Source organism: Aedes aegypti, chromosome 3, assembly GCF_002204515.2.
Source record: "Aedes aegypti strain LVP_AGWG chromosome 3, AaegL5.0 Primary Assembly, whole genome shotgun sequence".
Taxonomy (NCBI): domain Eukaryota; kingdom Metazoa; phylum Arthropoda; class Insecta; order Diptera; family Culicidae; genus Aedes; species Aedes aegypti.
Genome location: NC_035109.1, coordinates 136,778,039 through 136,798,493, shown reverse-complemented (window position 1 = coordinate 136,798,493; position 20,455 = coordinate 136,778,039). Strand labels below are relative to the sequence as shown.

At 38.4% G+C, this 20,455-nt stretch overlaps 1 protein-coding gene across 13 annotated transcripts in view; it reads right to left on the bottom strand.

Annotated features, from left to right (window-relative positions):
- The window catches only part of LOC5569430 (dihydropyrimidinase), a 76,854-nt gene that overhangs the window by 2,762 nt on the left and 53,637 nt on the right, over nt 1-20,455 (bottom strand). For 9 of the 13 annotated variants that reach the window (XM_021854607.1, XM_021854609.1, XM_021854604.1 and 6 more), the window contains 4 exons: nt 13,325-13,515; nt 12,605-13,026; nt 8,082-8,320; nt 6,684-7,396 (listed from right to left, as the gene is read on the bottom strand). In XM_021854607.1, coding sequence (XP_021710299.1) covers nt 6,684-7,396; nt 8,082-8,320; nt 12,605-13,026; nt 13,325-13,515 — 1,565 coding nt within the window. Of the gene's footprint in view, nt 1-6,683; nt 7,397-7,546; nt 7,771-8,077; nt 8,321-12,604; nt 13,027-13,324; nt 13,516-20,455 lie in introns of those variants that run through there. The other 4 variants (XM_021854613.1, XM_021854611.1, XM_001658474.2 and 1 more) reach the window with 2 other exon arrangements.

Here is a 20,455-nt window from a genome sequence, read left to right as displayed (position 1 = left end):
ACTTATTTTCCATTGGTGTTTGCCGAAAATTAGAAAAAAAAAATCAAGAAATTTTGAATTTGATCCTTTTAGTATTTTAACTGGACTGTTTTACGTAATTTTCATCAGAATTTCCGTTGAATTTTCTCGGAATTTACTTTGGAATTTCCTTCGTATTGTTTTTTCGGAATTTTCTTAGGAGTATCCTTTAAAATTCCTTTGTATTCTTCGGAACTTCATATCTCATTTACTTCAGAATTTCCTTTGGAATTTCTTCCAGTAAGTTGCTTTAGGAAGTTATTTTGAATTTCTTTGGAATTACTTTCGGAATTTCCTTCTTCAGTTCTTCAAAATTTTCTTCGGCGTTTCCTTTGGAATTCGCTTCGGAAGTTCCTTTGAATTTTCTTATGGAATTTCCTTTGAAACTTCTTTTAGAGCTGACTTCGGAATTTCATTTGGAATTTTCGTCCGAGTTTTCTTTGAAATTTGCTTCGGAACATCCTTCAAAAATCCATTCGGATTTATTTTTATGGAATTTCTTTTTGAATTTGCTTTGGAATTTCTTTTGGAGCTACCTTCGGGATTTGGTTTGGAATTTTCTACGTTATTTTCGTCGAAATTTACTTTGCAATTTGCTTCGGAATTTCTTCTGGAATTTCCTTCGGAATTCCTTTTGGAGCTTCATGCTAAATTTGATTCGGAATTTCATTTGGAATTTCTTTTGAAGCTTTGAAATTATTTCGGAATTTTCTTCGGAAGTACCTCTATAATTTTCGTTTCCTCTGGAATTTCCTTCGGTATTTCCTTCGGAATTTTCTCTGGAATTTCCTTCGGTATTTCCTTCGGAATTTCCTCTGGAATTTCCTTTGGAATTTCCTCTGGAATTTCATTCGGAATTTCCTTTAGAATTTCCTTCCTAGAATTTTCTTCGAAATTATCTCTGGATTTTCCTTTGGAGTTTCCTCTGGAATTTCTTCCGGGATTTTCTCTGGAATTCCCTTCCGAATTTTCTCTGGAATTTCCTTCAGAATTTTCTCTAGAATTTCCATCGGAATTTTCTCTGGAATTTCCTTCGGAATTTCCTCTAGAATTTCCTGCGAAATTTCGTCTGGAATTTCCTTCGGAATTTTCTCTGGAATTTCTTTCGGAATTTACACTGGAACTTCCTTCAGAATTTCCACTAGAATTTCCTTCGTAATTCCCTCTGGAATTTCCGTTGGAATTTCCTTCAGAATTTTCTCTGTAATTTCCTTTGGAATTTGCAAAACTAAATTGGAAAGGTCACTGAGGCTCAATGCTTGATTTCTGAGATGAGTGCATCTGAAATCACGAAGTAGCAAGCGGATTTTGTATGAGACGAGGACTCCGAACTAGTTCAGCTTAGTGAAGTGTTGCATTCCGAATGAAAATCACGCAAAACTTTTCAAAAGGACCTTTCTTACAATGAGAGGCTTTCTAGAAAACTCTTTTGTTGTTAACTAAGTTACCTTTACATTTTTCGTCGAACATTACGCAAATATTATGTAGTAGTCCACACCATAATCTTTCGGTCTGTAGATATTAAGGTTGAAATTTTTACAATGACACCATAATTAAGGAAAGTGGACGAGACTTTTTCGAGAAATCATGGTTTCAAACTATACGAAAAATGATGCACCCTAATGGAAAATGAGAGAAATTCCCTAATGAAATATGTTAACAGGGTCCTACGATGATGTCGCATATCAAATGGAACTAGAGGCGCATGAATTCAGAGGAATTTAAAGCCTCTCTAAACAAAAATGAAGACAATGGCCTACGATTATAAAAGAGGTGTTAAAATACTAAAAGGATCAAATTCAAAATTTCTTGATTTTTTTTTTCTAATTTTCGGCAAACACCAATGGAAAATAAGTGAGTCACCCTAATAAAATATCAGGAATCTAATGAAGGAAATGCCCTACGATGATGAAAGAGGTGATAAAATACTATATCCCATTCAAATTATGATTTTTCGACAGAAAGGCCCACCCTAATGGAAAATAAGTGAACCACCCTAATAAAATACCACATATTAAATGTAGAAAATGGCTTACGATAATGTGAGAGATGTTCCAATACTATTGTCTTTTGAATATTCAATTAAAATTCATTTTTTTATATTTTTTTATTTTTTAACCATCACTCATCATGGAAAGTAAATGAACCACCCTAATGAAATATCACATATAATATGCTTTCAGTGGCCAACAATGATATAGGATATGTTTCAATACTATTGCCTTGAATTACTCAGCAATTGAATTCAAATCGTTCATTTCAAATTCAATTCACTTCCCCAACCTTGCCCCCAACTCAAAAATTTACTAAGTCCCAAAAGGTCGATTTTTTCAAAAAAAAAAAAAAAAAAAAATCCAAATACCACCAGATCTCGACATGGCATCAAAAAAAAAATTCGATTTCGGAAATTTCATGTACCCCCCCCCCCCCCTTTGGAGATTTTTCATGGGTCAAAAAAGCCAAACTTTGACCGCTTTGGGGGTCCACTTAATGAAGTCCGATTGAGCTCAAATTTTGCATGGGGACTTTTTTCGAGGAGACAAAACTTTTGAGCACTACCATTTTTTGAAAATCGAAAAATCGATTTTCATTGGCACCCTACTGAGCATACTACAGTAGATGACTGTTCTTACGTATGGTTATACCGAATGTAGAGGATTTATATTCTCACGACTATGTTGAGGCACTTAATAAAGGCTCAAGTGACATGTGCCAAATGGAGCAACATGCGGAGAAGTGAAGAAAGATTGAATAACATTTTGCGGTAATCCTTATTGCGTAGTACCATTTGGCGGTAAGTCATTTCGCGGACAGAATTATTTCGCGGTGTACCGTTTCGCGGTTTGTACTGGGATGTTTCATCTTAACAGTGCAATTCGAAAGAACAGCCTGCGTTCAAAAGAAAGTAAAATCACATATGAAAATGTTATCAGTGATAATGCCAATGCCATACACCGAGTAATGCTATAGATCGCGAAATAGTACAAACCGCAAAATGATATTTACAAATCGCGAAATTGTACACCGTGAGATGTCGGACAACCGTGAAGAAATACGATTTTATAGTTTGGGATGGAAAACAAAGCTTTCTGTATGTGAGATAATGATAATATGTATGAATTAGTGAAAGAAAGAGTTGTTACTAATGGCAGAGCTGGTCCGAGCTGGTCACTAAAAAGTCACTATTTGCAACAAGTCATATTTTTTCACTAAAGTCATATTTATTCATTGATGTCACTATTTTTGTGATCTTTTAATTATGAAATAAAGGGCTGTGTCAGCTTTTCTAACACAGCATGAAATAGAAATTTGTTATTTTAAAGACAAATATAGTGAGACTTAGAAATCTAAGTGAAAGGTAGGGATTCCCGATGAACTTTTTGGGTAGATATTTTCAACGAAAAATGTAGTACAAATTCTGGTGGGAATTTTGGAGACGTTTAAAAACATATAAAGCGAATTTGTGGTGAATGTTCTAACTGAAATAATTGAATAAATCAATTGGTTTTCAATAGAGACGAATGCCCCTTCTGGATAAAGTCTCTCTAAACAAAAAAAAAATCAATTTCAGCAGAAACCAGGACCAATATTTGACAGACTTGCCGAATAAATGATTAGTGCACTTTCTGCAATAATTTGTGGCTATCGAAGGAAATTTAACCTGCCGTCTGAAAGAACCTAATCAAAAAAAAAATCTTTTTGAAGATAAGATAAAAGACGGTTAGGAATAACAATCGAAATAATTCGAAGAAATTGTTAGAAAATCGTCCATGATTTCAAAAGCGAGCACTCATTTTGATAGAAATCATTTCAAAACGTCCAACAAATAGAGAATTTCAGTTAGACGTGTAATCACAGAGATATTGACAAAACACTTTTGTATGTAATTAAGGGGGGTGAACCCAAACGTTTCCTCGTGAGTGTACATATTCAAAAATAGTAAATTGGCAAAGAAAGTTCGCAGTTATGCATATTTTCACATGCAAAAAATACACTAAAATGTGCATAACTTTTTTGTTTCTCGATGAATTTTGTTGAGATTTTAAGAACTTCCTTTGGATTCAGGAAAGGTAAATCTTCTCTGGACGCTATCCAGTCGGTCATCCAGATAGCTGAGGTGGCAATCGAACATATAAGGAGCGGCATTCGGTAGTGCGTTGTCACTCTGGATGTGAAGAATGCGTTCAATAGCGCAAGCTGTGATGCGATAGCCCATGCACTTCATCGCCTCAAGGTACCGGTGTAGTTATGTAAGCTTCTAGAAAGCTATTTTGATAGTAGGATTCTACTATATAACACAGAGGAGGGGCAGAAAAGCGTTCGAATTATAGTGAAACCTCCATGAGTCGATATTGTAGGGACCATCGACTCATGGAAATATCGAGTCATGGAACAGCTGTATCAAGGGACCATCATAGTAACCATGAAATTTTGTTTCTAGTATGGTTCCATGAGTCGATATCGAGTCATGGAACATCGACTCATGGAGGTATTACTGTACCTCGGGAGTATCTCAAGATTCAAACCTGGGCCCAATGTTATGGAATGCGATGTACGATGACGTACTGTGGTTGCGCCTTCCGACGGCTGTTCAGATTGTTGGCTTTGCCGACAACATCACCCTAGTGGTCTATGGCGAATCGCTGGAGGAAGTAGAGTTGAGAGTTGCGCACTCCATCTCCATAGTTGAGGAATGGATGAGGTCTAGGAAACTAGGACTGCTCGTCACAAGACTGGTGGTGGTCAACAACAGCAAGTTCACCATGGGCGCTTATATCGGTAGATGGTTGCACCATAGAGTCCAAGCAATCCCTTAAGCATCTTGGGGTAATGATCGATGACAAGCTCTGCTTCGCTAGCTGTAAAAGGACATCTTCAGCTATAGCGGGCCTTTCGAATGAAGGTTCTGCTGTAATTTCCAGCCAACGCAAGCTCCTGGCATCATATTCATACTAAGGTATGGTGGACCAATCAGGTCAAAAGCGCTTAGAACGAGCAGAAACCTAAAGTGGTTGGAAAGTACGTATAGGATAATGTGCTTGAGAGTAGCAAGTGCATACCAAACGGTTTCGACAACGCAACCAATGTGTCAGATTGGTATAAAAGAAACCATGGGGAAGTGAAGTTCCACCTGATGCAGTTTCTGTCAGGACATGGTTGCTATAGGCAGTACCAGCATAGGTTCGCGCACACAGAATCTGCTGCGTGCCCCAATTGCGCTGGCGTGGAGGAAACAGCGGAGCGTGTCGTGTTCGATTGCTCACTACATGCGGAGGGGACACGTCCCCGGACAATGTAATAAAGAGAATGTGTGCGGTTGACGAGTGCTGGAATGCAGTAACTACGGCTGTCACTCACATTATGTTAGAATTGCAGCGCATATGGCGCGCCGAACAAGAGTTGGCTGCACAGGATTAGCCCTTCCGAGGCTGGTCCCTTGTAACATTGTTTAAGTCGGCTAGGAGAAGCAGCTTGCCCAGGCTAGTGCTGCAACATATGTTGTGCTATATGCACTGGCCACTCCCCGAAGAAATACCGTTAGGTGGTTCCGGAGAGATGATGGTCTGAGGCCAAGGGTAATGCCGGTGCACTCTGTACACCACTTGAGCAATTCAACGAGAATTGCTCAAGAACAGTGCATGGGTTGGTTTTAGTGGGTCGTCGTTGGTGCGGCATCTTCACAATCCCTGAGTTACCTTCTCATGGGGTCTGTTTGCAGATTTCCCCCTTGTAAAAAATAATACTCTGAATTATCATCTCAGGGTATGTTTGTAGTTTTCCCCGTTAAAAAAAACTGTGCCCAACAAGGCACGATGAGATCACTGAGCATATCAGCGTAGATCACAATGCTGCGGCAAGGAACGCAACAGAATGGTCAGCTATACAAATGGAATGGAAAGTACAGAACTCGGGATCAATCAGCCAGAATGAAGCGAATTATTAATAAATGGAGCAGCTGCATTGTTCACAAGGAGCACAGAAGTTATGTTAAGTTTAGCTTGGGGACGGACCTGGTGTAGTGGTTAGAACACACGCATCTCACGCTGAGGATCTGGGATCGAATCCCATCCCCGAGATTGTCACTTATGACTCAAAAAGATCATAGTGCCGACTTCCTTCGGAAGGGAAGTAAAGCCGTTGGTCCCAAGATGAACTAACCCAGGGCTAAAGATCTCGTTAATAAAGATATAATAAAAAGGTTTAGCATATCTTCTAAAGGCTCGACCCGTGAACTGGAATGTGCAAGGTTGAGGATAAGAGCATATTGATGTACGGACGTGAGGAAACATCATCTTTCAAAACGTGAAAGCAGCACTACAATGAACACCTGACTGCCATAGAGGACACGGATACGGATTGTTGAAGACAATTGAGGAAAAGATAGGCTAAGCACCGTGGATTAAGGAGTCCTCCTATTTTATCTCCACGGAAGTTCAAGATGCCGTTCATCAGCTCAAGGAACAAGAAAAACAAGAAAGAATGGAAGGTGATATTGATCAACTTTTTGTCTTTCTACGTTTTGTCTCTAGACTGCGTGATATGGAAGTCGTGTGTTGTGTGATATAGAAATATAGAAACTACAGTCAAATCGCTACAACCCGATATTATTGAATAATTTATCTACAGAAAAAAATGCATTTATTTGGCACACTCGGTTCACTTACCACTGATCGAGAACGTCGATTGCTGCATATCCTTGGTCCCATCAGGTCGGTGACCTCGTGCACTGTGCGGCGTGCTGACGGCCGAATCGCCAGAGATAATGCTCAGAGCAGGTCCGGGAACGTACTTATCCGGCAAAGCATACGAGTCCGGAACGTCGTGCTTCTGGTTCAAATCCAAGTTTTGCAGCCCATTGCGAGCTTCCTTGTCATCTCCGTTCCGGTTGGTGATTCCGTTCAGTGCATCGTAAACGAACGGTGGATTGATTGGCGTTTCCAGGAACGAACCTTGTCCCTCGGCCACCCGCAACAATCCATTCTCGACGCAAACCCGGCCATGGACGATCACGTACTCCGGTACGCCGTGGCACTTCATGCCCTCGAAGATGTTGAAGTCGCAAGCCTGATGATGAGTAGAGGCAGAAATGGTACGGACCGCCTGCGGATCCCAGATAAGAACATCCGCATCCGAGCCCGGAGCGATACGGCCCTTGCGCGGGTAGATATTGAAGATTTTGGCCGCATTTGTACTGGTGATGGCAACGAACCGTTGCGGGTCGATCAGTCCCGTCTGGACACCTTTCTCCCAGACGACGGACATCCGGTCCTCGACACCGTTGACGCCGTTAGGAATCTTAGTAAAGTCGCCAAGGCCGAGTTCTTTCTGGTTCTTATTGAAGGTGCAGTTATCGCTGCCGGTCGTTTGCAGATCGTCCCTGAGTTTTGGAAAAGGAGATCGATTAGATTGTGATCACTTGGAACATGCAAAGCGAAAGGACAATAACGAAACAATAAACCAAAGCAAACGATAAAACGAAATGAAAGCGTGTAGACTGATTTAGGGGGAGGGTACGGTTGTAACTTACAACGCCAGGAACTTCATCAGATGTCGCGGAGTTTCAGGATCCGGGCGAATGGGCGGACTGGTCACGTAGTAGGCCAGCGTGTTAGGTTTAACATTGGTTAGTGAACAGCCAAGGGAGCTGGCCAGCGTTTCACCGTACACAAGTAGGCCACGCCTTCTCGCTTGGGACACCTGCTCGGCAGCCAGCTTACTTGTTACCCTGGTGACGTAGAGCGGTGTCTTGGTCTACCGTTGTATGAATGGTTGATGAGTTTTTGTATATTGTTTTTGTAACAATTTAGGTTAAGATCCGAACGGCAAAAGCATGTTTTAGAGATAAGAGAATGGAAAATTTTACCAATTTTAGTGTGAATCGAAACGTTAAATTTGATATGCTTGCTGGTATAGGTTATGATCAAATGATTAGTAGTGATGAAATTGGTGCAGAGGATAGACGACATGCAAGACACAGTGTTAGGTACCATCCACCACACATAGAACCGAGGACCTCCAATATCCGGACGAGGCCAAAGTACGTGCGAACCGTTGTTACTTACTGGGCGAGCAATTTCATCAAAAATTCTGGTGTCGTCGGATCCGGCCGGAGAGGAGGACTGAGGACATGGGCTGCGGCGTGATGCCAGCACTGATCGGTGTAGTGCGTGCCATCGGTGCCAAGGGCAGCGGCCAAGGTTTCCCCGAAGATACCTACACCGTTGTACCGTTGGCGAGCACGTGCAAGCTCGATTCCGGCCGATTTGCTCATCACATGCACTACGTACAGGGGACACTTGGTCTTCGGGGACAAGGGTTGGGGAAATAGGGCCGGAAGTAGGTTACCAGAAAAATATACGAAATAAAGAATAGAGGTAGAAAATAAACTAAAGAAAATCTTCGTGGGTTGCAACTGTAGAATGTGGGAGATGAAAATGTTTATTTTTGGCAAAATGTATTATGGTAATGGAAAGGGCTTTTATGGAATGTGGAACCTGACGATGAACTTGAACGAGTTTCATTCTGGTGTGGCGTGTCAAACGGTCGTAATTGATGCGGTGATATGTAAATCAAGAAATGGAGTAAAGAAACCAAGTCAAGGACTATGGAACAGCCTTATTTTGTCGATATTCTAGCTCCATGATTGATAGATATTTTATATATTGCACGAAATAAGCTCGTTTGTATATACTCATGTAAATGCAGAATTAGATTGTAAACTTATGTTACGCAAAAATCAATTGAGAATTCGAAGTCGAATCTTGACATAACTACATAAAGCATTTATCGTAGCAATAGAAGAGAGAAATGAATTTTGCCTCAAATTATTGATAATTTTATTCAACATTTCCAACATTGGCTATTTTAAGTAATTCGTTAGTACTATACCAGGAAAGCAGCTTTAGGATCATCTACAAAATTTTATTTTAAATCCTCTTCATAGCCTTATAACAGCTAGTCCATATTGATGCAGCACACTAGAGATGGGCGAAATGGTCGGATTTTGGGAGTGAATCGTAGATGACTCACTCACAAAAGTGAATCGATTCTTTTGATCGATTCAGTGACTCATTTGAAAAATCATATCTAAATCATGTATTTCGTATGAGAAAGGCAATATGAAAATGTACGAGATCATTTTTTAAAAATTTACGTCAACTAGACAGATACTATGAAAAGTCCAATTCAAAAATATAATCCATGGTTAATTTTTGGACTCATCTATCAAAAAATGATGTGTTTGTGAAACGTGACTCTTTTGAAAAGAACCGTGATTCGTTCACTCAATTTTGTGAGTCGACTCTTTTGAATGATTCGTGAGTGAGTCGCCCATCTCTACAGCACACGGCTTGAAAATTTGTTTGTAGATCAAAATATGCTCTTAGGAGATAATTTTGATTTTCTATTTATTAGTGACTATCAAGGTAGATAGAATCATTATATATATTTGTTATAGTTTGCTGTATGTGATTCTTACATTAAACTGCTTTTTCAATAACTTCATCAGACGAATTTATTGGGACGCCACGCAGGTAGGGCTATTCGGGTGTTGAATTGAGAGATATTCTGAAGAGCACTCATCACTCATCGCTTTGATAATTGTTCCACGAGCAATGTTTGGCATTATAATATCCAATGACAAGAAATTTAGACTTATTAAGAGTCAATTTTCGCAAGTCAGAATGATGCAGATGATCTTGCTATCCAGTGCATTAAAAAGGCAAATAGTCAGCTTTGACGGGAAATATACTGTTTCAGTTTAAACACCATAAGTTTAAAAAACTTTGGTTTAAATGAAGAAAAAAAGTTAATGTATATACGCCTGTGAATGATGATAACAACTTCACCACATGCTTGATCTAGCCAATCGTTACGATCTACGAAAACAGTCATACAGTCGACTCTCCACATCTCGATGTTCTACATCTCGATATCTCTCCCTATGTCGATGATTTCACAAGTCCCCCGGCATTTTTTATCGTTTGGCGACAAAATCCACGACACTCATTGTAAAATATAGGGTAACGGTCGTATTTTGGACCCCCAAAGGAAGTGATTTTAGTTTTTTGTACCAATTAATTAATTGCACAGCGTAACCAAGTCAAAGAACATACCAAAATGTAGAGAAAAACTTCCTCTACGAGATAAAAATGCCCATACGGTCATGTAGGGTTAAAAAAACGTCGAAAATAATTGAATTGTGAAGCATTGTTTTTCATTATTTTGGACACACCAATACATTTTGGACCCTCAAAGCATATATTTTGGACCTCCGGCATTTTTTATCGTTTGGCGACAAAGTCCACGACACTGATTGTAAAATATACTTGCCCATAGTCTAATCAATCGATTGACAATAGAAAACCGAAGAAATTCTACACCTTTAGCTCGGAAATTTGAAAAAAGTTTTTGTTTACATTTTAAAAATTTCTGACGGCTCCAACTTCTGTGTGTAACGTGTTGTAACGGTTGCTTGGATGAACCGATTAAATAAAATTTATTTCAGGTGAAATAAACACATTTGCTATGTACAAACGGTTGATGCAAGTGCGGAATAGTCCTTTCTTTCTAAATGTCATGCGAATTGAGTTGGTCTTCCGATTTAAACTGGTAAATTTGCAGGAAAATGGGCCAGGGGGTCCAAAATATATTGGTTACCCTACGTATTGAGAATCCCAGTTTGCCCAAGGAAGCATAAAAGCGACACCCGAGCTTTCCGGTTGAACTCTCGACGGAAGATTAATTTCTCTCCTACCTTGACATATCCTCTGTTCCTTAGCATCCCTCGGTTATCTATAGATACTTCGTCGAGAAAACACAAGTTATGGAGGTCCCAGTTGATCGATGCAAGCTCGTTAGCAAAGTATCAAATTTGGTCCTCCCGCACTTGAATGGCCCTTCGTTCAAGAACCTTCCAGGTGTATCCTTCAGCATGTAAGATCCTAGATACCGATGCAACACTAATCGAGCATTGGAAGGTGCACTCATACTCAGATTTAGCTTCATCTAAGAACATCGTCGGATTTGCCTTGAAAAATAGGGTCCTAAAGCCCTGTCTCAATTTTATTACCAAACGCTTAAGTTTAGGGCAGAAACACATGTTTACTCAATTTTTAAATGATTTTCATTGGTTTAAGTACAAAAAACATTTTTTTATGATTTTTGAGATTTTGTCACACCCTTTGGTTTAAACTCGAATTTTGGGTATATTTTGTTTTCCGTGTCCCTTCCGAAATGTCGCAATAAGTGTTTGGTTTCGATTGCATTTATCTTAAATGGCTCATAAAATTAAAAAGAACATGGGACAAGCAGGCGTAGGAGGGTAGCATAGGGGAATTGGGGGTAATATGCCCATAGGGGACCCTCGATTTGGACGAATGATGTGTTTTAGAATGTTTTTTTCTATCCTAGATCATAGAAAATGGATAAAAATGCTTCTATTAATATATTTTTATGTGTTTTTCTCAAAAATATCATTAAAAACGTATAAAAACGTTTTTCGCTGTTTTCGTTGCAATTTTGTGTGATTTTCAAGCTCATTTTTCAGGTCGAAAAATAACCAAATTTTTGAAACTATCACCGAGAGCCAACTTGTGCACTGTCATAGTTTGTATTACATGCAAAAAATATGTTAAATTTGTCCTAAAAAAGCTTTACGAAGGACCTAAACTTTAATCAACTCTGGGGGCAAAACGCCCACCCCTATTTCATAACACCAAAACAGCCGTTTGAATTCAAATTCTACCAAACGTAATGCCACGTTGAAGTTACGCATAAATTGGAACCTTACAAATGTATATTTTTCGCATCAACATGTATACTATTATTGAACAATAACATCTGAACAAACGCCCGGATGTATGCAACATATAAACAAGCATGATTGTGTGCGTACGTTTACAGAACGGCTAACGCCGGATTGAAGCGGGGCATTTTACCCCGTAAAACAATACATATGCAGTTAAGCAAGCATTTTTTATAAATTAATTTATAAACCCTAGAAAAGCTCAAATGGATAGCTGTCTCTACTATTTGAAAGAAAACATGTTTGTTTATCCGACCATAAATAAAGAAACAGCATAAAATAATGTTTTTCACATCTAAAATCGCTGTTTTCCTCAACGTGGGCAAACTACCTCCAGTCCCCCATGCCACACGATATAAGAATTCCACGAAGAGTTCAAAATAGGTGCTACATTGGCAATGGTAGTTTTTGTTGACCATCTATAGAAATGAGGATTTGTGCTAGTACAAATGCATATCATCATGTGAAAAACGCTCTGAACAATCTCGTCATCTTTCAAAACGATTACAAACAGCTCCGTCAGCGTAAGGTGTGTTTACAAAACAATAACGAGCTTAATCTAATCTGCAGCATTTACAGAGTTATTTTGATAATACCATAATACCTAGAAGTGTGCCGGCAATCAGAGAGCAATCATCTGTCTACGAGTCCACAATTACCTAATAGCAAAAATTGGTGCAATAATGTTATCTAAGCATGCAATGTATGAGTTTACCCATTCCACCATAGGCATTTAGTATGTGATTCGCTTTCAATGTACCGTTTAAAACAAAATCTCACCTGGTGCGCAATCACGCAAGCCCTGTTGACCGCTTCGGCCTCCACTTCCTCGGTGCGCGACAGTTCGTGACCTTCCGGACCGGTAACTCCGGCGGCCAGCAGCTTTTGAACGTTCTTGGCGATGACGTCTCCGTTTTCGGCATGTACCTGGGCCACCGCTCCCAGTTCCTTGCACGTTTCGAATATCTCGTACAGTTCACTATCGGTGACCTGGAACAGGCCCTTGTACGCCATGAAGCATTTGAACGAGTTTACGCCACGCTCTTGGCACAGGATCTTCATCTCGTCGCGAACCGATTTGGACCACCAAGTGATGGCCACGTGCAGACCGTAGTCGCAAACCACTTTGGTATCGGCACGTGCTCGCCATGTGTCGTACGCTTCCAGGAGCGATTCGCCCTTTTTCGGAATGACGAAATCAACTGAAATACGATACAGAGAGTGGATGAGTGCAAACAATTGGTTCATAGCCAAAATGTAGGTCATTTTTTTCGGCAGCCTACTTAGTGCACCAATAAAAAAAAAAGCTCTATAGAAAATTAAAAACTGCTCCTTTGTGGTTTTACGAATGCTAATGATGCAATTTATGGAAAAAAATCGTTTATTTATGTAACTTATTTTTTTTTGTCATGGAGAAGTTTTTGATATTCTTTGGAGCATTTTTATTTTCATACAGTCCCAAAATCCTTTTTCCCTTTTTTTTCCTTATTGTACACTTACTGACTGTGGTGGTTCCACCGGCGACGGCCGCTTTGGTTCCCTGGTAGAAATCATCCACCGCAACGGTGCCACCGAACTCCAGCTGGAAGTGTGTGTGCGGATCGATACCACCGGGTATAATCATCTTTCCGGTAGCGTCTATCGTGCGGCAGCCTCCCGGAACGACAAAGTCTGCACCGGATCCAACATATCTGCGAGGGAAAACGGAGGAAACGGAAATTTATTGCTTGGGTCGATTTGCGATACCTAGGTAGGTACGATATAGGATGTAGTTAGAGAAGAATGTACAAAATCCAGGGAACAGTGCCAACTGCTAGGATCACCGTAGTGCCGGCTGGCAAACTGCCGGCAGTATCCACATTAGTTGCGTCAGTGTTCCTTTGCGGATAGACAGCTAAGTATTGATTTTACTGGGATTTGGCTTTTGGAGTTTCGATACCGGTGTCTGGTTTTCGACGCCTACAATTCAAAGGTCTGCGATGGCTAAGGGGCGTTCCATTAATTACGTAGGGGGAGATCCCCCAGTACCGGACAGCAGCCAATACCGGACAAAGTCGAAACATTGAGAAATCATGGTCCAATCAAGATGGTGTATTAGTAGTAAAGGAAGCTATTCTGAAGACTAATGTTTGCGTAGAATAACACATCCTTGAAATATGCATGCCTTTTTAAAAAAGTACAAAAGATTGAAAATTTCAAAAAAATTGACGTATTGTCTTAATTTTGAGCCTATTTAGTAATTATTTTGAATATGAAAAAATACTTTGGATCATTCAAGCATATTCGAACATAATCCTAATTTGATAATATGAATGTATTTTGTACTATAATTGGACTAAATATAGACAAATTACAATTTTGTTTAAGCACCTCCTGTGCCCCAGTTTTGGACAGCCTGATTTGTTATATGATATCTTTGTAATTATTGCACGAGTGTCTCAAAATACATTCATTTTTCAAGGATTCCGTCGATCATGGTATCAAACATGCTATAAAATTTAGAAAAATGAACATTCAGAACAACATCGTAAAATGTGCTATTTTCCATCATATAAGAAAGAGGTTTTTGATGGACATCTAGCAAACTATGATATACTCAAATTGTTTTTGTAAATGTTGCAAATGCATTGAAATGGCAATTATATACTATTCCTAAAGTAAACACATTCAATGATGTACAAATTTACAGAATTCGAGGCATTTCCAGATTGTGTCCGGTATTGGGTGCCACCTTTCAAGATCGATCAATTTGGTACTAAAATACATCATCCAAATGCAATGTCAAAATTCATACTTATTTTTTCAAATTTATTTTTACTATAAAAATGATGATATTTATCATAAATGGGTAACACGAGCACATAAAACCAATATTTTTCGAATTATGAATTTAGTTGCTTAAGTGTCCGGTACTGGGGGATCTCCCCCTAAGGGTTTTTGGGGGGAGGGGGAGTCTGAGATTTCTTACGCGCCATTCAAATTATTTTTAATTTTCATACAAAAAAACTTACCATAGGGGGAGGGGGGGTTGAAAAACCCCGAAAAATGTCTTACATAATAAATGGACAGCCCCTAACTTTATTTTTAGTATCACATTTGATAATAATTTACAAGTTTAAATCAAACACATCAGATTTATAACAACTGTTCTTCTTCTTTTTGGCGTAACGTCGTCGCTGGGACAGAGTCCCCAAGCAACCAACAGTTCGGATATTACTTGATAAGTGAACTCAGAAGTTCAAATAAAGTTGAAATTTTGTTACACGGAACTTTGTTGCTGATTAACCCGTAGGCTACAGGGCTGACATACAAAATTCAAATGGCTCGTATTTGGTCATAACTCCATATTTTTTAATTAAATTTTAAGGATTGCTTCACTATTAGTTGTAGTTTCATAAGTGATGGGAAGGAGTATTGTGGACAAAGTTATTCCAGAACATCTCTGGGTCAAGTAGGGTAAAAACCAATAAACTTCCTTTTAGAACTAATTTGTCATTTAAAAACGAAATGTTTTCATACAAAATGTGAACAGACCTGTTATTTGAAATAAGTTACAAAGGCTCAGGATATTTTTCAAATTTATTATTAATCTAAAGTAAGACTAAGGTCTCCAGAACATTCTGGAGCTTTGCCATAATTAACACAGGTTCATAAGTTATTTTTTAGCGATTGATGTCTATGTTTGTTGGTTTACGGCACTCACTAAGCCTTAACAGACGTGTCCACAATTTTTTTTATAAGAAATTGGATATTGGAAGTTATCCAAATCGTCCTGGAATTCAGGTCCTTATGATCTACCAAATCTACTACAGTCTATACTAACCCAATTCAGTGGTTGGTAAATGGCTGGACATGGCGTACCATTGGTACCTCGCGTACCTGAAGGAATAAAATAGACCCCTCTGTGCGGTCCTTGCCCTCTTGCCCAGCAACTCCTATCCCTACCTCCTCGCGGTACTGGCCGGGGTATGAGTAACCTTAGGGAAGATTAGGTAACCAATTCCCGGTGGGATCTTTGGTCGTATGCTGACAGGGAAGGGGGGGTTTGCTTTTGCTTTTGCCTTTGCTTTTGCTTCTGCAAACCTTGAGCGTCTGTACTCCATGTTAGAAGTGGCTCACAGCAGTGTCTGTTCCCCATGTCAGGGGGCGCTGATCATTGTCCGAGAACTCTAAGCTAAACTGCGCACTATGGTCCTCCGAACATTTAGGGGGAAAGTCCTCCGGAAATCTAGGGGGTTGGTGGCAGGCCCTGCAAGCCAGCCGTAAAAACATCAAGCAACAAATAATCAACGAGAGAATACGACCCGGGACAATCGGCGAAGACCACAGCGACGTAAAGTGACTAGCAATTGAAAACTCGGTACCGTAATCCGGGGTATCATTGATCAGCGGGGTAACATTGATCGGAATGACTCATCTCGTGAAAAGTTCCCATTGTCATTTATTGATGGAATATTTCCAAATCATGAATGGTGCTTCTCTATCTTATATTCATAAGCTAATAAAAGTGAAGATTTTTGCGAAAATTGCTTTTACCTTATGCGTAAATTTTTCAACTTTTCGAAACTACAATTTAAATGGTTAAGGATGACACTACCAAACATTCATGTCTCAAATAAGTTCTGTAAACGATATGAGCAAAAAAATGCGATTCTTACTAAAAACGACATCGCCGAAAACGATTCCGTTGTCAAAACTTTCATAAGTATGTTCAATTAGGCAACATTACCGAATTACTGTTAAGAATGTAAATTTCCCTTAGGAAATTGCCTACCTAGGCGTATTCCGTGGTTCGAGGTGTTTTTAATTTTCAAATAACTCAATAAGTAAATGACTTGTAAGCGTTTGGCCTTCATATTCGGCTTCAGGGGCCATGACTTAAGTAAGTAACGATATTTTCATTATTACCGAACGTTTTTTACATAGGTGCTCAATGTTACCCCATATCAGCTAAATCAAAAAATCACTTAAAACATTTTTCTAAACATGCTTAAATCTTTCAAAAAACAAAATGCAGTACCGTAAAATGGGGTGTTAAGGACTCGTGGGGTTTTAAGGGATTGAACTTCACAATCAAGTTCGACAAATCACAGAAACCTAGAAAGTCGATATGTAAGTCATCTGAAATGCTCGATTTGTTCAGAGGATTGTGAACTGCATTATGTAATAGGAGCTGTCTATTAATATAAAGTATTGTGATTTCTAGAAATTGAAAACCTTTCAAAACATTTTTGTTCAAATTGTATGGTCTAAATACATTTATCTACAAAACCATGAAATATATTTGAGAAAAATTCGCGACTAAGGTAGAAGATAAGGAAATCTAATTGAGATCAGAGTACAGACAAAAACTTCTTAAAATTATGTCTGCGTTTCGATTTTTAGAAACTTTTATGAAAAAAGTCTCGTTTTGAAAATAAGTGGGGTGTTAAGGAATTATCTATTATAACTTTTCTAAGTAACTAAACTCTTTAAATTTATGCCGTGATATATTTCAATATAGTTATGAGTTGTTCCGTGAAGTTGAACTGCAACGTTAAGGGATCTATTTAGTAAGTCACTAAATATCACCAAAAATGACTTATTTCAAAATTTGGTAAAATTGGTAGGAAAATGTAGATAAAAACTGATTGATGTGAATATGGGTTTTTCATGATTATATTTTCAAAAATTTTTTCACATTGGTGAAAAGTTTGCATATAAGAATGATTATCTTATTTGAGATGGTTTTGGAGCTATTATTTCTTTCAAGCATTACCTAGGTCCTAGATAAACAATTATAATATAAGGTTGTTTCCAAGCTCTTTTTGGAAAATATATAGTGTGCGGTATAGTGTGAGCGATTTCCGCTCTATATTGGAATATTTTCGTTAGGATTTTTCTCGTGGGTGTTACATGCAAATCCGTTATTTGGTGCAGAGTTGCTCGCTGTCACTATCAACGCTTAAAATTTGCTAATTTGTACAGGCTGACTGCGATACAATTCGGATCATTCTAAATCACATCAACATCATGCTGTCTACCCAAGCAAAGTCGAATAACAACTGCATAACATAGTGATAACAAGATGTACAGCATGATTTCATTTTGTTATTTTTTGTTATCAATACGAAGACTCTTGTTATCAACGAATTTTGAGCTGTCAGATCGAGAATGCCACCGATGGGTGATTGACGTCAAATGTTTGTTATCATAATTCGATCTTTATAACATAATGAGTTATCAATGAGGGAAATTGTCTGGATAACAACACTTGTTATCAATGTGTTTCAAATGATAACACAATGAGATATTTATATGATATATTTAGTATAAATTTTTGTTATCACGTTTGTTATGTTGCCTGCTTATTCAACCAAAATGATAACAAACTATGTTATCAAATGCTTGTTATCGGATAACACAACGTGTTATCATTTTGTTACCCAACTTTGCTCGGGTACTCCATCTCCAGTGCATTGATGGCGAGAGACTATGGATATACTGATGGCTCAAGTTTAGCCTAAAATTAGGCAAACAAAATGGCAATTTATTAGTATGATTTATTTTGACAGTGCTGCAAACAGATTGAAATTACGTGTTGGTCACTGAAAAACCTTAAAAGCATGGATAATTACCACGTGATCACTCATTCTGCACTGATTATGATCTAGATTGCTATGTCGCATCAATGCTGTTGGATGTCAAATCAAAGTGATATTGATAGCTCGCAAGTGATATTGATAGTTTTAGAGCATCAGCCATCAGCTGATACTTTTCATATTAAGGAACTCTGAATTTGGTATGGTGCTTTATTTAAAAGGCAAATTGGATACTTACGCTATTCACACTTAAAGCTTATTGAAATTATCCTTCTTTTGACAAGTCATGACAAGATTGCTCTGCACTGATCTAGGATACGAATACTGCATATAAGTATAAAAATCTTTTCAAGACAATTGTTCGATGCACTGATAGCTTGCTTGAAAATAGAACCAATGGGTATGAGAGATTTAGCAGTTAGGAATAGCGTTTTCAGGAGTTCCAACTTGAATTATATTGAAGTAATATCATCTTTACATTGAACAAGACCTTTAGAGTTGAAGGGACATATCAACGATGTTGACCAAAATATTTTTTTTTGCTGTTGGCAAAACATAGTTTTATATACAAAGCTCAAATTCCTTAACACCCCATTTTGAATTTTCGCTAACAATCACACATTTTTATGATTACAGTGGGATTCCGTTTTTGGCATGCTCCGTTTTTGGCATGCTCCATTTTTGGCACCCCCCGATTTTGGCAACAAAATGGATCCGTTTTTGGCAACATTTTTGAATATCATTAAAATTTGTAATTCTTTGTAAATATTATCGTGTCTGTTGTTTTATTTATCTGAATGGCAAGTCAACTACACACCGTTTACATTTACAGTTTTATTTTCGTTGATATTTCCCCAAATCTCATTAACTACTAAGGGCTCCCGTACGCGCTTATTTACTTCAGGATGGTCATTTGTCATGCATTCGCAACGTTTCATAAGGCCATTCATCTCCACCACAATCTCAACTAGAGATCAATCTCCAAGGCATTTCTATTTAGTATCCAGCCCACTTGGGTCTGCCAGTAGTTGGTACACTAAAAATCACTTCTCTCCAGTTTTGGAACAGCTTGTTTGAACAGAGCACAAGCACATTAGGCAACTAAAAGTCACCTTTTTAGCTCACTGTTATTATTGTGGAGTTACATACATTGCGCATGAAAAACACACCGCAGTAATAAATGAAAATACAACAATATGTCATGCATCATAACTTTTAAAGAATTTCATAGTATAAATTGCTTAATTCTAGTGAATTGCAGAAGTGGCAACATATAATCCATAAAAAAGTGAAGATTTTACTATATTGCATATTATTTTTTAAGAATTCCAATGTTCAATTCAATACCGGCACAAATGTGAACACAGCCCACGCTCCCTCTTTGTTGGAAATTCTTTAAGACGTTAGATTTTTAAGAGACGAGTTCGGTACAAGATTTTTAATCAAGGATACGGGTCTCAACATAAACAAAATGTTCCTTGCAAGCTGGGACTATGAGTTTCCTAACTAAAGCCTGGAGAATCCTTAGGAGACTCTTAGTCCTTAAGGGACTTCTCAGAAGTTTTAACGGATTCTTGAGAATGTCTGCAGATTCCTAGCGGGCACTTGGGTGTTTTTGTGGGATCCTGAGAATGTATAGTTGGTTATTGGGGATTAAGTCCGAAATTTGGTGATTCCTAATAAACTCTTAAGATTTCTAGGGCATCCTGGTAATTCCTAGCGGGAAAATATATATAAATAATATATAAGAATAAAAAACATTTGAAAATTTTCCTTGGAGACTTGAGAATTTTCGGCAATATAGCAGCAATATTCTTAGCAAGATGCTTCGGAACCTTAGCGTTTTCCTGTAGATTGCTTACGAGCACCTGAAGATTCCTATCAGGTTCTTGAGGTTTCATAACATGGATATATGTAAATATATGTTTTATATGTTTATATGTTTAGCTAAACAAAAACTCACTTCAAGTAAAAATCTGTGTGCTTTCTTCAAAAGGGCGATATTGACATCAACGTTGAATTGAGTAATCGAAGAATGAAATTTACCCAA